The 15,314-nt window shown below is 42.4% G+C and overlaps 1 protein-coding gene across 4 annotated transcripts in view; it reads left to right on the top strand.

The window, feature by feature from the left end:
• Positions 1-15,314, top strand: part of RIN2 (Ras and Rab interactor 2) — a 102,540-nt gene that overhangs the window by 61,138 nt on the left and 26,088 nt on the right. For all 4 annotated transcript variants that reach the window (XM_084850741.1, XM_084850738.1, XM_084850742.1 and 1 more), the window contains 4 exons: positions 5,488-5,680; positions 6,948-7,059; positions 10,388-10,460; positions 12,149-12,240. In XM_084850741.1, the coding sequence (XP_084706867.1) occupies positions 5,488-5,680; positions 6,948-7,059; positions 10,388-10,460; positions 12,149-12,240 (470 nt within the window). The remainder of the gene's footprint in view (positions 1-5,487; positions 5,681-6,947; positions 7,060-10,387; positions 10,461-12,148; positions 12,241-15,314) is intronic.

Raw genomic sequence — 15,314 nt, 5'->3', positions numbered from 1 at the left:
AAATGGTCAGCATAAATGGATTCTCCAAGCCCTTTCGACAACTAAAAGTCTGATATTACAACACTGGAAGGATAAACTCTCACCTCCTATAATGCAATGACTGAGGACTTTACAACACTGTCAATATTTGAATGGGTGGCATATAGACATCACCTTCAAATGGATACTTATTTGGATGTTTGGTACATTTTTATTGAAGCCTATGTATAATTTCTTGAAAGTTATATGCATTTCATGTGTATTCATTGCTATGGATCTATACAAATCCGTGTATGAATATTAAAAAGGGGGATTAAAAAAGTTTTTTTGTGGGTGCCCGCGGGCGCCACTTTAAGGATTCCTTTACAGGCACCATTGCAGGTGCCTGAGGGTGCCATGGCACCCATGGACATCACATTGGGGATCCCTGCTGTCCATCTGAAGAATCAGGTGGGCACAGTTTGCACATTCGCATGGACTGTGTTAACAATACACTTAGATCATCTAAGAATTTGCCCTCATAAGGCGGGTTCTTTTCTTGACAAGCTTCAGTCAGTTCCTCCTTATCCATACTGATATAGTCAGCCATCTTTTTTTCTGTTGCTGTGGTATTGGCTCTATAAAAATTCTAATCCCCTTCCCCCCATTCTTTTAAAATAAGTAAATCCCCTTTACTTATATAGTAAAGGCTCTATATATAGTATTGTAGTATTGGCTCTATAAAAATTCTAATCCCCTTCCCCTCATTCTTTTAAAATAAGTAAATCCCCTTTCCATATCACTGTCTACTATATTTCCTCACTCTGTGATAGCCTGTCCTGCGCTGGCTTCTGGTATGGGTTGTGTGTGTGTGGGGGGGGGTGAGGGGGCGAGGAAGGCAACCCAGATGTGATTGGGGCAGGCATATTTCTTTGTTCATATTTCTGCTCCATTCAAAGATAAAAGGGATGGCTGGATCTACTTTTAATATGGAAAGGGTGAGGGGAAGTGAACCTGGCCTTGCCTTACCTTACCTTGCCATACTCCTTTGCCCCAGGCACCTTTCTCCCAACCTTGAACTAAGCTAGCCTGGGGTAAAAGTCAGGGGTCATGTTTCCTGGCTGTAAAACTTTAATCATAATTGGTGCCTTAGTGTTCATGCACGTGCATTGATATGCATACGCATCAAAGAAAAAATAAATCTTCTAGCGTCTCAGGGGAGGGGGCTGAACCCTCAAGAATGACAGTTGTACTTCATGTTTGTGTCTACTAACAAAATGTTAAGAAGGCACCCTAGAATCTCCTGGAAAAGGCAAAATAGGGAAATGGGCAAAAATAGGAATACGGATTCATCAAGGACGGGTACCAGAAAACAAAGATTGCCCTGCATCAGTTGGGACCACTGGGAGAAAAGAGCTCACTAGAAAGCGAATCTGTCCTGTTTTGCAGAGGATACCAGGAAGCCGCTTTAGAACTGGATGACCCACCTGGCAGTAGAGCAGAATGGTGAACGACATGCATGCTAGGGTACGATGGGCTCACAGCAATGTTAGGGCTGCCAGATGCAAAAGGCTTCTGCACCTGTAATAATGGTGGAGAAGAGGGGGTTTCATCAGGTGTTGCTTGTCATCTGGCCACCCTAAGTAATTTACATAATAGAACCAGCATGTGACTGAATACTGAGCCGTATTATTGTATGGATTAGGGCAGTTTATACATGGATCTGGCATGTATTTTCTAAACTCAAGAGTACAGGACTGAGCTTTGAGCTTCTGCAACTTTCTCCCCACCCCTTCCTCACAAAACATGTAGTGTCACTTTCACATGGCTGGGTCATGCTGGTAACATCTGCGTATGGCAGGGGTGGGGAGCTTTTTCTCTGTTGAGGGCTGCATTCCCTCTGGGGTAATCTGTTGAGGGCCACACGCCAGCAGGGTTTGTGTGGGGGGAGCAAAGCCAGTGGTGACTCTCCTCTCTCTCTTTCTGCCACCCCCTTCCTCCCTACCTAGTGGGCTGCCAGGGGAGTTGTTCTTGCAAGAATTCTGGACTGATCACTTGCAGAAGGTTTTTGAAATTAGGCTGAGGGCCTCATGCACCGTTGGGGCCTCAGCTTGCCCACCCTTGATATATGGCAGGGGATCTGACTACAGGTGGAGATATGAACTATGTTTCAGGCATTCACTTGACCGTGGGCTGGCTAAAAGTGTGAGTGGAAAGGTCTGAAAGGGGGTTCTAAGTGCACTCACCTGAACACACATAGAAGCCTCAGTGCAATCAGGATTCCTGACAGGCAAGGTTCAGACGAACACACTTAGAAACCTTGGGGACGTTGGGGGTGGGGCTTGCACATTTGCGCCTGCCTTCTATTTACTTATTTAAAATATTTATATACTACCTTCCATCTTATGGTACCAGAGTGGTATACTAAATGTAATTAAAAATTAAAAATCCTATGAAAACTACAACAAACTATAACAAAAAAGGAAGAAGATACATAAAATAGGCAGCTATACCACCCAGCTTCAGAAATCAATTTAAAATGCCTGAGCAAACAAATAAGATTTGTCTTGGTGTGAAAAAGAGCATAACGTTGGTGCCATGTGTAATGTTGGTACAGTCAGGTGCCACAGCAGAGAAGGCTCTCTCCCTTGGTGTCATATAATGTACCATGGGTACTTGCAGAAGAGCCTCTCTTGAAGAACTTAAGGCAGAGGAAGGCTGATACAGGCAGAGCGGCTCCTTCAGATATTTCTGTGCCAAGCCATTTAGAGATTTAAAGGTAAGTGCCATCACCTTGAATAGGGCTCAGAAGCAAATAGGCAGTTCTTTTAAAATCGGTGTGATGTGACTCCACCTGGCTGTACCACTTATAGTCCTGGCTGCCATATTCTGCACTAGCTGAAGCTTCCAAGTCGTTTTCGAAGGCAGCCCCACATACAATGTGTTGCAGCAATCCAATGGGAGGTTACCAGAGCAGGAACCACTATGTCCCCACTCTCCCTATCCGGGAAAGGTGGTTGCTGGCGAACCACATGCAGCTGATAAAAGGCACTCCTGGCCATCAAGTCCATGTGGGCCTCAACTGACAAGACTGGCTCAAGGAGTACCCTCAAGCTGCATGCTTGAACAGGGCTAATGTTACTTTTCTCAAATGAGGAGGAGTAACCACGTCATTCCTGTGTTCCACATGATTCCTCCTTTATACAGATGTTACTAGTATGCCATGGAACCCACCTGCATAGAAGCAGCTTCCGCACTGCAATGGTAATGTATAAACCAAGTCTGAAAGGAAGAAGAGTGTTGCTGCCTTTTCCAACGAAACAGGAAGGACAGAAACATGATGGTTCTGGTACTGCCCCTTTTCCTAATGACTAGTCTACATAGGGAGTTATGAATCATTATTATTCAGAAGAAGATGGTCTGACATGAGCAATGGATAGACGGATAATGCTAGGGCATGAAACTTTGCCTCTGGGGCATAGATGGATACCTGTACTACTGTTCTTATTCCAAAATAATTTGCCTTTTAATGGAACATAAATATCTTCTTGCATCAGAGCACAGATTAGCAGTGTAACTGAGGTCTTTGTGTACCTGCTCCATGGTAAGGCACCTACAATGAGTCTTACAGTTTTGAGTACTCTGTGCCTGCATTGGTGCAGTGCTAAACAATCCTTCATTGTGAAGTCATTTAATGAGTCCATTGTGACTGATGGAACCAGGAGATACATTAGACCCTTTGCTTATGATCTGAAGGACAGCTTGTCAACATGCTTCCCCCCACTAGCTTCTTGTCCAAAGTCTGATTTCTGCATCAGTAGATCAGTTCTGTAATAGCTGTTTCTGATGTGAGTCACAGGATGCTTTTCAGTCTGGAAGTAAGAAATGTGCAGCCATACATTCCAAATTATACCATCACATATGGTATGTTTAAAAGCTTGTGATTGGTGGAAGAACATTTGGAGTTTCATATTAGTACAAGTATAGTTTATCATTGTCAGTTTTTCTTTAAATGGATGCATAATGTCTTGTGTTCCACAGAAGAAAGACCCCAATGAAAATTGTGTTGGCAGTTTATAATTGTGCATAACTTTGATTTAAATGTCTTTCTAAAAATCAACATCCAGCAAGATAACAGTTTTTAATACAAATGTGTGGCTAGGGTTTTATTTTGTTTTTTAATGTGCTGAATACTCATCATTTTTGATACTAAAATAATAATTATTATGTCGTGTTTCAAAATGTTCAGAGCCCTTTACATATATTAACTCAGCAATGCTTACAACAACCCTGTAAGGTAAAAGAATATAATTGTCTTCGTGCTCCAGATGCAAACCTGGGACTAGAATAATGACTTGCTAAAGGCTACACAATGAGTGCATGGCTGAGGTGAGACTTGAATTGGGGACCACCGCCTCAAAGTTGCCACTACACAGTACTAGCCGTGTCACCACAGTTTAATCCCTCCAAGAGCATTAACCTTTCTCCCAACAATTTCAGAATGAAATGACACAGGTCTTGCTTCTCTGTGTAATTGTATAGACCAGACTTCCCTAATCTGATGCCCTCCAGATGTGTTGGACTGCAACACATGCTGGCTGGGAAAGATGAGAGCTGCAGTCCAACACATCTGGAAGACACCAGGTTGGGTGAGCTTGTATAGGCTGTTCTGTGTCCCCAAAATTGCTGCATTTTAGTGCCTATCAGGACAGGACTACTAGTAAAGGCAAGTAGATCATCTAGTAAAGGGAAAGTCAGTATTGATTAGAGGCAAGTACATGTTGCTACCAGTTTCAGGACTTCTCTCTAAACAGCAGCTTTATCCTCAGCTGTGGCGATGTTTCTCTGTAAGTCAGGGGTCTGTGTACAAACAGCTGTTCCAAATGCATAGGGAGTTGCAGCTCAGGTGAGGAATCCATTGACATTGGGTAGAGATTACTTGAGAAGCAGATAAGAAGACAAACAAACCCTGTCCCTCCCACCTTGGCCATGTTTGGCCTTGTCCAGTGCATCAGTATATTGTAAAAGAGAAGCAGTGTTTGTGGTTTTCTTCTAAGAGACTGTTTATGGTGGCAGGAGCAACACTTGCTTCATCATATGGAAGGAGTGGAATGGAAAAAATTGTAAGTATGTATGCGGAAGGGTTGTGGTACAATGGAGGCTCAGCATAAGGATACAGGAGTTGCTAAGAGATCAATGTAACTGCGCCCTTTGTCTCCAAGAATAGCCGACAACATGCCCAAGCAAAGCTCACAAGCAACTCAAGGTGGCAAATGCCATCCCCAGCAGAATCCCGGCATCACATGTGGTGGTGACTGCTCATTTAACATTACAAAGAAGAATGGTTAAGTCCCTATTATATGTGCAATGCAACCTTAAATCTCCAGATTGACTAGGCTTGAAAGCATTATGGGGAGGGGGGAGGCGGGGGTTAGCATGATATGTTGCTGAAGGTTGTCTTGAAAGTACTGATAGTTTAATTTAATTTAAATTCAGGCTTTTAATTTTTGTTTTTGTTTCTGTTTACAGCCTAGAGAAAGGCATGGGTGATGTGTGTCCAGATCAAAAAGGTTTTAAAAATATCATACGAGATTCTGGATACGACAGCCTCCCCAATAAGCTCAGCATACTAGATAAACTTCTTCATACGCATCCTGTCTGGTTACAGCTTGGTTTGAATGATGCTGAATCAATGGACATTCTACAGTCCCAACCTCCTGGAGTAAGAAAAACCTTTCATTTGGCCTTAAAATGCAAAAAGAATACTTATTTGGAGCACCTCTTGTTTATGACTGTCCAGGATTAGTTCACTTTCAAAGACAATAAAACAGACCCAGACTTCTCTCTCTCTTTTCATTCTCTCTCTCCCTCCCTCCATTCCTACACCAAAGCAGCATAAGAACTGCATTCCCATGGTGTTACCTCATGTCACTATGTATTCACCTTATACTATGGAAGACCATCAGTCCATCTAGCCCAGTACCATCTACTCTGACTCTCTCAGGAAGGGTCTTTCCTGGTCCTTCGCCCAAGACCACTTTAGCTGGCGATTGAATCTGTGGGCAGTATATATATGGGAACCAGACTGGGAACCAGAATCAGCCACATCCTCACTCAGGGAGGGTCCCATAGCACAATGGCAGACTCTCTCTCTCTCTCTCTCTCTCTCTCTCTCTCTCTCTCTCTCTGCCATTGTGCTATGGGACACATATATATATATAGTCTGCCATTGTGCTATGGGAACCTCCCTGAGAGAGTATATATATAGTCTGCCATTGTGCTATAGGACCCTCCCTGAGAGAGGATGTGGCTGATTCTGGTTCCCAGTCTGGGAGAGACTGTATTTGAACCTTCAGCTGACAGCAATTACTGTGAGTAATCCACTGTGCCACAGCCACATGGGAGAGTACCCCCGAGAAGCAGTTCTCATGCATGGTGGTGTGTGTGAACAAGGAATACCCACTCAATCTGTGAATTAATGTTGAGCAGACAGACTGGCCCAAGGGTATGGGCCTTATAAAACCTTTTACTTTCATACATGTATCTCATAAGATTGAGCAGGTGGAAGTTGAAGATAGAACTTGGAATTAGGCAAACCTGTACATTGTTAAGAGAGTAAGTAATTAATCACTGAATAGTTTACGTAATGAAATATTAGACTTTATACCTCCTAAATTATTGGTCTAAGAGAGTAAGTAATTAATCACTGAATAGTTTACGTAATGAAATATTAGACTTTATACCTCCTAAATTATTGGTCTCTCTGCTGGAAGTTCTACATGATTATTTATACAGGAGGCCAGCCAATGTAAAATGGATAAAATGGAGAGGAGGAGGATCGTGTAAGCCGCCTTGGGTTCCTTGGAGTAAAAAAGATGGAATAGTGATGCAATCAATCAATCAATCCATCAGGACTCGAATGATGTTTCTTCAAAATATAGCTGTCATCTATTTAAAGACTTGCTATTTTATAATTTTTATTTTAATAGACATTCCTTGTTAGGAAATCCACAAGAATGCAGAAGAAAGTCTTATCTCTACGTCTACCAAATGACTTTGGATTGTGCATCAAAGAGTTTGCAATAAAAGAGAGCACATATAGTAAGTAGCTTTCTAAAAACTTGTTTCTGGCCTTGGCTGTACTGTCATGAGTAGAAAAATTATTCAGCTGACTGATTGTCGTTTCTGATGAAATTAGTTGAGTCAGTGACAAAGTGACACCCCTAAAGACAATTGGTTTAATCATCTTAAATTAAGGTGCTTAAGTTGTTTATAGTCCAGGCTGCCAGTAGTGTACCTGTTCTAGTCATACCTACTTAGGTTTTAGTCTCTGCATATTTATTATACTATTAATTTACACTCACAGAATAACTTCTTGGGACTTAAAAAGTTTAAAGGGAGGGTAGCAAAACTGAATCTTAAGAACTTTGTGCAAGGATTCTTGCCTGCCATTATATGTCATTTCTGAACTTTCTCTAAAAGCATTCAGCCTCCCAGAAGTTGTAATGATGGGGATGAGTATGTTATATGGGGAAGGTCTTTGTGAAAGAGATACGGTTTACATTCTGGAACTTATGTGTGTTCATATACTGATGCATTTTTTTCAAATAATTCCTCCAGAAACATGACTTCTCCATGTAGTGATGGGAATGCTCTAGGTTTTACCTGGGGAAAGACTAGTATTTTGACGTAGATAGGTCGAAAATAGTAACAATAATAGTGTCTTTGGGTCATTGAAGAATTATGATTGACTCTAAGACCTTAATTGAATTCAGAACTTATTTGGAGTTGATTCAGCACCTAGAGCTTCTGTTTGGCCTTCTAGGTCAAATCTGTGTAAATCTATGTAAAGGGGATTCTGTAGCCTATGTCATAGTAACTAGAACATGACTCAAATGGGAGTTACATTTTCCTTCTGGTATACAGTGACCTGGTTCACATGATGTGGCATGGCTTGCCATGGGTTATTTAACCCCTGATGAGCCATGACACCCACAGGCACCACTTTGCGTATCCCCACTTGAGGGTTGTCGTGTCATGTGAACCCAGCAAGCGTGGGTTATGCGAGGGTTAAATAACCCTCACATAATGCATGGTCTGTTCTAGGGTTGTGTGAAGGTTGTTTAAGTGGGGGCTGGATATGCAAAATGGCAGTCACATGCACCCTGCATGCACCACAGCCTTACCATGAGTGGGCTGTCGTGTCGTGTGAACCGGATCTTTAAAGGAAATCTATACTTGCCCATCCTAAGTAACTTAATGTCATTGATAATAACATTTAGGGCATATTTATAACTGTGATACCCTCTGAATTATAGGACCATTTCTCAGTGTGAGCACTTAGGGCTAACATAAATTAACCAGTTATTTATTTTAGACATTCCTACCCTCCCACCAATAAAAACTTTCCCTGGCTGTTTTACAGTTAAATATAAGACAGAATAGCTACATAAACAATGCATATCATAATATGCATAACTGGAATCCTTTGGATCACCAGATAACCCAGATTAAGATTTTAAACTTTAACATCTATGGACTACTGCAGCCAAGTTAACTCCCGCATGCTAAAATCAACAGAAAAGAACAGGTCAGTCCGCAAGGACGATGCATGCAGTGCAAACCTGAGTTCAACCATCTGGGCAACTGAATAAGTACCACCATCTGCTTTTTCCCCTTCCTCCCCTGCTTTCCTTGTGTCTCCTGTGGGTGCACCTGATGGAGGGCCATCAAGCATGACCCCAGGGCATGGGTAGGCTCATATGGAGTTAGGCAGTCCAAGAGGAGCTTTGCTCCCAAACCATGAAGGCCTTTAAAGGTCAACACAATACATTAAACTGGGCTTGGAAATGGACCTGGAGCCAGTGGAGCTGTTTCAACATTGACAATATTTGTTCCAAAGCCCAGTTGCAGTTAACAATGTTGCACCTATATTTTGCACAACTACAGTTTCTGAACCATCTTCAGAGGCAGCCCCATTTACAATGGATTACATTAGTCCAATCTGGAGATTATCATCATATTGATAACTGAAGCTAGGGTATCTCTGTCCCGGAGGGGTGACAATAATAACTCGAGGACACAGGCGGGCAACTTCCGTAGTTATGAGAGCCATTTTTGCTCCCCCACCCCCACCAGCTGCACCTTGTGGGGTGCCTGAGAATGTTTTTTACAAAAGAAATAACTGCATTAGTGCTACAGAGTGCAAAATGGGCCAAACGTAGCTTGTTTTGAAGCTAAATTTGACCCATAAAGTGCTCTGCAGTGGCTATGGGGTGCTATATGCATCAAATTCAGTTTCAAAACAAGCTAAATTTGGCCCATTTCGCACTAACGCAGCCATTTTGGGGTGGTGGTTAAAACTTCTTCTTTTGCTGTGGTGAAGGTCGCACATTGCCTGTCCCTGCTCTAGGAGCATTCACAAACTCTCTGAACTTGTTTCTTTAGGGGAAGTGTCACCCCATCTAAAACAGGTAGAACAGCACTAACCTAGCTTATCATATGCGAACAAACCTCCCACAGATTCCATTTCCAATATTGGTATTCTAGTTCTGTTGGTGTAGACAATTATTTTAGACCCACCTTTTGTCGGATTCCATCTGATTGACTTCTTATCTGGGAAAAAAGGGTTTATTGGCAGCTAGATGCACAAGGTAGTTGGAAGGTTAAGAATGGGGATGGACATTTGGGTGCATATCCCATTAAAAGCAATGGGTGGCATCTGCATTTGGATGCACATTCAGATATGCTTCCAATTTATGGGTGTAGTTCCTAAAAGCAATGTTTCTATTGGTATTTAAAACCATGGGCCAGAGAAGCGGAGAAGTCTTCAGAAAGAAAGGGACAGGTTTTCCACATTCCTAATGATAATGGTTACAATGGAATATATACAGCCAGTGATAGATTTTGGCTGTGATCTGTACATGTGTATTTTTATGAATAAAAACTGATTCAATTGATTTAAATATTGCCATCCACTTATATGCATTTATATGAAAAGTATATTAAAGTTGTTGGTCATCTGAAAAACAAACAAACATGATTGTTCATTAGAAAGCAATGCATACTTGTGACTCAGGATAGGTTTGTGGGATCTGTTTTTAAAAGGCAAGTAATTTCAGCAGAATATATAATATTTGCTAATATATGCTAACCTGAAGATGCAGATTTTGCCAACTGCTGTTGTGCAATACAGGTTTTGGTGACCCATTAATTAAATAACAGGATGCATGATGAGGCTTTCTAAACGAAAAAACAACCCAAGCCTGTTGCTACAGACATTTGGCTGAGATATTTCAGATGGCTGGCTGTGTACATGTTTTTATTACAAATGGTATTCTGTGGATTAATTACTACACAGAAAGTATGTTTAATAATATTTCTCAGAACATGTATTGAGCAACTGAACTTGTTTCCTTCTACTTCGCAGCCTTTTCCTTGGAAGGTTCTGGAATAAGTTTTGCTGATTTATTCAGACTCATTGCTTTCTACTGTATTAGTAGGTAAGGGTGAATTTTTTTAGACCAGTCTTAAGTTGAACTTGCGGCTGCCCTTATACAGATTTCTCAGTACATACAAATTTCAAGAGTTTTTAAACTCCAAAAGTAGAAATGCTGCCAGGGAGATGTGAGGAGGGGAGGGAAGGAGAGTTAGGACTTTTGCATTGGTCTGCCTAGGTCCAGCTACCACTCCGCAGTTCCCCTTCCCCAAACCAGCTCCCTCAGTGGCAGTTCTGCCCATTTTTAAAGGAAACATGCTTGAATGCTGAATTCACCTGTTTTCCTCTTCCCTCCACTGTGCTCAAGACAAGTTCCTATTCATCTTTTCAGTGGCTGCTGAGTAGAAACCTGAGAAAATTTTGAATATAAGGAGCATAATTATAGAGAGGCCTTAGAAAAGTATGCCCCACCCCAGGATGAGGTATAATTCTACTGGCATCACACACTGCTGAAAACCCAACCCCAGGAAGAACACAGTGTTCATCATGCAGTACTGTACATGCAGATCTTTGATTGTGTTTCCTTCCTGGAGAGTCGGAGTGGTATGGTGGATAGCGTGTTAGATTTGGACTAGGGAGACTTGGGTTCAAATACCTTGCTCAGTCATGAAATTCATTGGGTGGCTACGGGTCAGAGGTATCTTTCAGTCTAATCTGCCTTGCAGGGTCATCATAAGGATAAGGTAGGACAAATCGATGTTGTTAAGCTCCTTGGCAGAAGGGTAAGGTACAAATATAATAGATAAAAGTGGAGCTCCATCTAGGGGTGTTACCTTTGCAAGTTTTCCTGCATTCCTAGAACCAAGTTTTAGTTACTGTATGTACTCTAGACTAAGGATGCAGGACTTCCTAAAGACCAAGTCGTATGTTGTGCAAGAAAAAGCGCTCCAAACTCTCAATCGAAGGAAAATAGTACAAAACATAGTTCTTCGTGGTTGCTTGGGATCTCCAGTGCTGGGCAAGTTTTTCATTTGCAAAACCTGCCCAACTTGTGGGCTGCTCTTCCACAAATATTGCTGAAAATGTGTAATGCTTTGCCTTGTACTGAAAGTCAGAAAGTTTTATTTTATAAAAACGAGAACATGGGCAACTGCCTTGTATTGAGTCAGGCCACTGGGCCATCTAGCCCAAGACTGTCTGAAAGCCACTTTCCCAGGTCTCATTCAGAGGCCTTTTCCCAACCCTGGGAAAAGAGATCATTTAACTAGAGGTGATGGGGACTGAGACGTCCTGCGTGCAAAATATGTACTCTTCTACTGGGCCTGTTGGTTGAGCATAAGTGAATTTTCCTTCCAATTTTGCTGAAGTTTGCTGAACTTCTCAGGAAGCTTTGGTGTAATACAGATTTTGTGGCCTGCAGAAATGAAATATATGCACTCATACCCCAACTAAGCTGTATTTTAAATGACTTTAAGGTCATCCTTCAGATGTACTATGAAAGCCAGTTTCATTTTGTACAAGCTTCTTTACACAACTGCAAGTTGATATCCTGAACTGTAGCAGAAAGTTATCTCAGGCTTCAAACTGATATAGTCTACTCAATGGAGAAGTGAGGACTAAAATAAGAGGAAGTGGTGCAGGAAGATTTTCTTCTAAAGGAAATACACTTATTTGGGACTGTTGCATATCTTATGAAAAGAGACATGAAAATGCAAAGCAAATTAATGCTGTAATTCTTAATTTCTGAATAAGGGATGTCTTGCCGTTCACCTTGAAGTTGCCTCTTGCTATTGCAACAGCAACAACAGAGGCTGAACTTGAAGAGGTGGCTCAGCTGGGACTGAGTAAGTATGCCTGTTGGTTTGGCGTAAGTGAATTTAGCTCCATCTCAGCAGAGCTTTATCAAAAGCAAAAGCAGCAATTGTAAGAATGATTATCTTCAGACCTGCAGCGTTTAATCAGCGTGAAGATGGCAGAGCTTCACAAACAGGGATAGCCTTGGAGGGACTTGTGCAATTCTTTTAAACTAGTATGTATGTCCCAGAACCCTTGCTACAGTTAGTTTTCCTAAATTAATTTTGAGATGCAAGTGAGGAGTGGTGGGTCAGCAAGCCAGCCCCCAGGGATCTGCCAACATTCTGTTGCTGTAGATGCCATTTTCTCTACACTTTCCTGTATTTAGGTTGATTGGAAGGCTGGTGACCATCCTTCAAGGGGCTGGATTTTGCCCAGGGGCCTCCAGTTGCTGACAGCTGTCTTAAAGAGCTGCAGATAGCCATGCAGACAGGGATGCACTTTCATGTCACTGACTTGGATCTCAGAGCTCCAAGCCAGCATGCAGCCAGTGGGAGAGTAATACATTTGTCTTTCATTTCCTTGCTCAATCCCAACCATTCTTGGTTGATATTCTGAGTCCCAGCAAGCCATGCTTTGTGTTTGTTTCACATGTGACATCTGTCCTTCCCCCAGGAAGGTCAGGGGTACATATGGGATAATCCCAGTTCTCCCCCCCCCCAGCAACAATTGTGATTTAGCGACAAGCCCAGATCACCTAAGGAGCTCTGTGGCTGAGCAATGATTGCGATGTGGCTCTCTGCAGTCCAGGTTCACCATTCCACCCACTTTACTAGACTGATTCTCAGAGGACTGAAGTTCCTAAACATGTCAATTTAAGGAAATATATTTTGGCTAGGGACATTTATTAGGCAAAATTGTTTATTATGTATATTATATGTATAGCCCATACTTGCTTGGTGGTTGATATGCGGCTGGGGGTGGGTGGTAAGAGGCTTCAGTAGCCTTCCATCAATGTAGGTTTGGGGAGGGCCACTTGGGTACTGAAAAGAACAAGTTGCATTTTGCTCCCCACCCACCCACCAATCTGGGCAGATATGCTTTTCTACTTTCTTCCAGTGATCTGTCACCTTATTCCTTAAACATAAGACGGTTTTGTGCAATTTTTATGAAGTATACGTATAAATAGTGAATGGTTACCATTTTTGCAGTGTGTTTACTAGCAAAACAGATGACATATGTAAATTCAAGTTACTCACTGAATTAAATCAGCGTTTAAAACTAGCATTCCTTAGAACGCCAGGATTTTTTCCTGACAAATTCCTGAAGAAGGTCATACATAGTTAGCTCACTAGAGGATATGTTTGAGCCACTCTGTCTTGCATAGTGACTGATGAATGAAAGCGTTTGTTGCTTTTAAGTCTTTCTTGAAACAGCTGTGGCATTTGTACAGCTCCTTTCTTGAAATGGCTTTACCTGAATTTAAAGTATGAAGATGGCTTAGAGTACACTGTCCTCTCCCTGTTAGATCGAGGGCTATGTATAAAAAGGTAAAGGTGTCCCCAACCAGTCGTGTCCGACTCTAGGGTGCGGTGCTCATCCCCGTTTCTAAGCCGAAGAGCCAGCGTTTCTTCGACGCTTCCGTGGTCATGTGGCCGGCATGACTGAACACCGAGGTGCACGGAACGCTGCTACCTTTCCCGCCGAGGCGGTACCTATTTATCTACTTGCAATTTCTTGCTTTCGAACTGCTAGGTTGGCAGAAGCTGGGACTGAAGATGGGAGCTCACTCCGTCATGCAGCACTCGGGTCTCGAACTGCTGTCCTGCCGACCTTCCAGTCTGCAGTTCAGCGTCTTAACCACTAAGCCACCTGGCATTAAAAGATAAAACAAAATGTAGTCATAATTGGCATAGTTAGGGGAAATGTCTTATTTCTGCTGGTAGGTGCAAAATCAAATTTGTTCTTTTGCTGGCAAACAGCAAGATTAAATTCTTGCTGTTTTCGCCTCCCTTCCACCAACAACCGTTCCTAACTAATATCCAGACTGGGTAGATCAGACCCTTAAATAGGAGTGCATGTAAATGCATCTGTACAGACAGTGTGCAGTCTAGATGATTTTATTTATTTAAAAGTTTATATACTGCTTAACAAAGAAATGTATCAAAGCAGTGTACAATAAAAGGCACAGTCACAAACACAATAAAATACAACATGTGAATCATATATGTACTGTATGATCTGCAGTGATCTGCAATAATCTGCATGATATGCAGAAGCGTGTGTGTTTATATATGTATGGTGGGGTGCTGGACATAGAATGAGCAAGTCTGTATAATGTATAATATATGCATAATGTATGTGGGGGTGCACACCTGTTATATATGAACTTGTAGATGTAAGGGGACAGACATGACAGAGGTTTATAAAGTAATAGAAGTTTATAAAGTAATGTGTGGTGTGGATAAAGTAGGGAGAATTTTTCTCCTTCATAGCACTAGAACTTGGAGACGCCCAATGAAATCAATTATCAGGAGAGATCCAAGACAGACAAAAGAGAGTCCTTCACACAATTCATCAGCTTTCCCCAACCTGGTGCCCTCCAGATGTGTTGAATTGCAACTCCCATAATTCTCAGCTAGCATGGGCAGGGCCAGCCCTACCATTAGGCAGAGTGAGGCAGTCACCTCAAGTGGCAGATGCTGGGAGGTGGCAGCAAGGTGTTGGAGGAGACAGCTGTGGGCAGCATGGCCTGCCCTGCACCCCCAAAGCTACCCTCCTGCCTTCCAGGACATTGGAGGACACTGTTCCACTGCCAATGTTGAAGAAAGATTCAAGTGCCAATCCAGTCTTCTTTGGTACATGGAATGGGAGGGGACGCCATCTTGTCTTTCAGATGACACAGCAACCTGTGAGGAAGGTAATTAGGGAAATGCCGCTCACATGACTGGCCTGCGCAGGAGCAGGGGAAACAACCCACAATGCACTGTTTCCCCTGCTGATCATCCTAACGTGGCCATTGTGTTCAAGGGCTATGCCTCTGAATACCACATGCAAGGAAGCAAGCACAGGAGCGGGCTCTTGTTTTCATACCTACCTTTTGGGCTTCCCTGAGGCATCTGGT

The sequence above is a fragment of the Heloderma suspectum genome, chromosome 4 (assembly GCF_057233095.1).
Source record: "Heloderma suspectum isolate Gila_16-S chromosome 4, 16-S_ref, whole genome shotgun sequence".
Classification (NCBI taxonomy): Eukaryota; Metazoa; Chordata; class Lepidosauria; order Squamata; family Helodermatidae; genus Heloderma; species Heloderma suspectum.
Note: the sequence above shows the minus strand (reverse complement) of the source record. Positions and strands in the feature narration are given on the sequence as shown.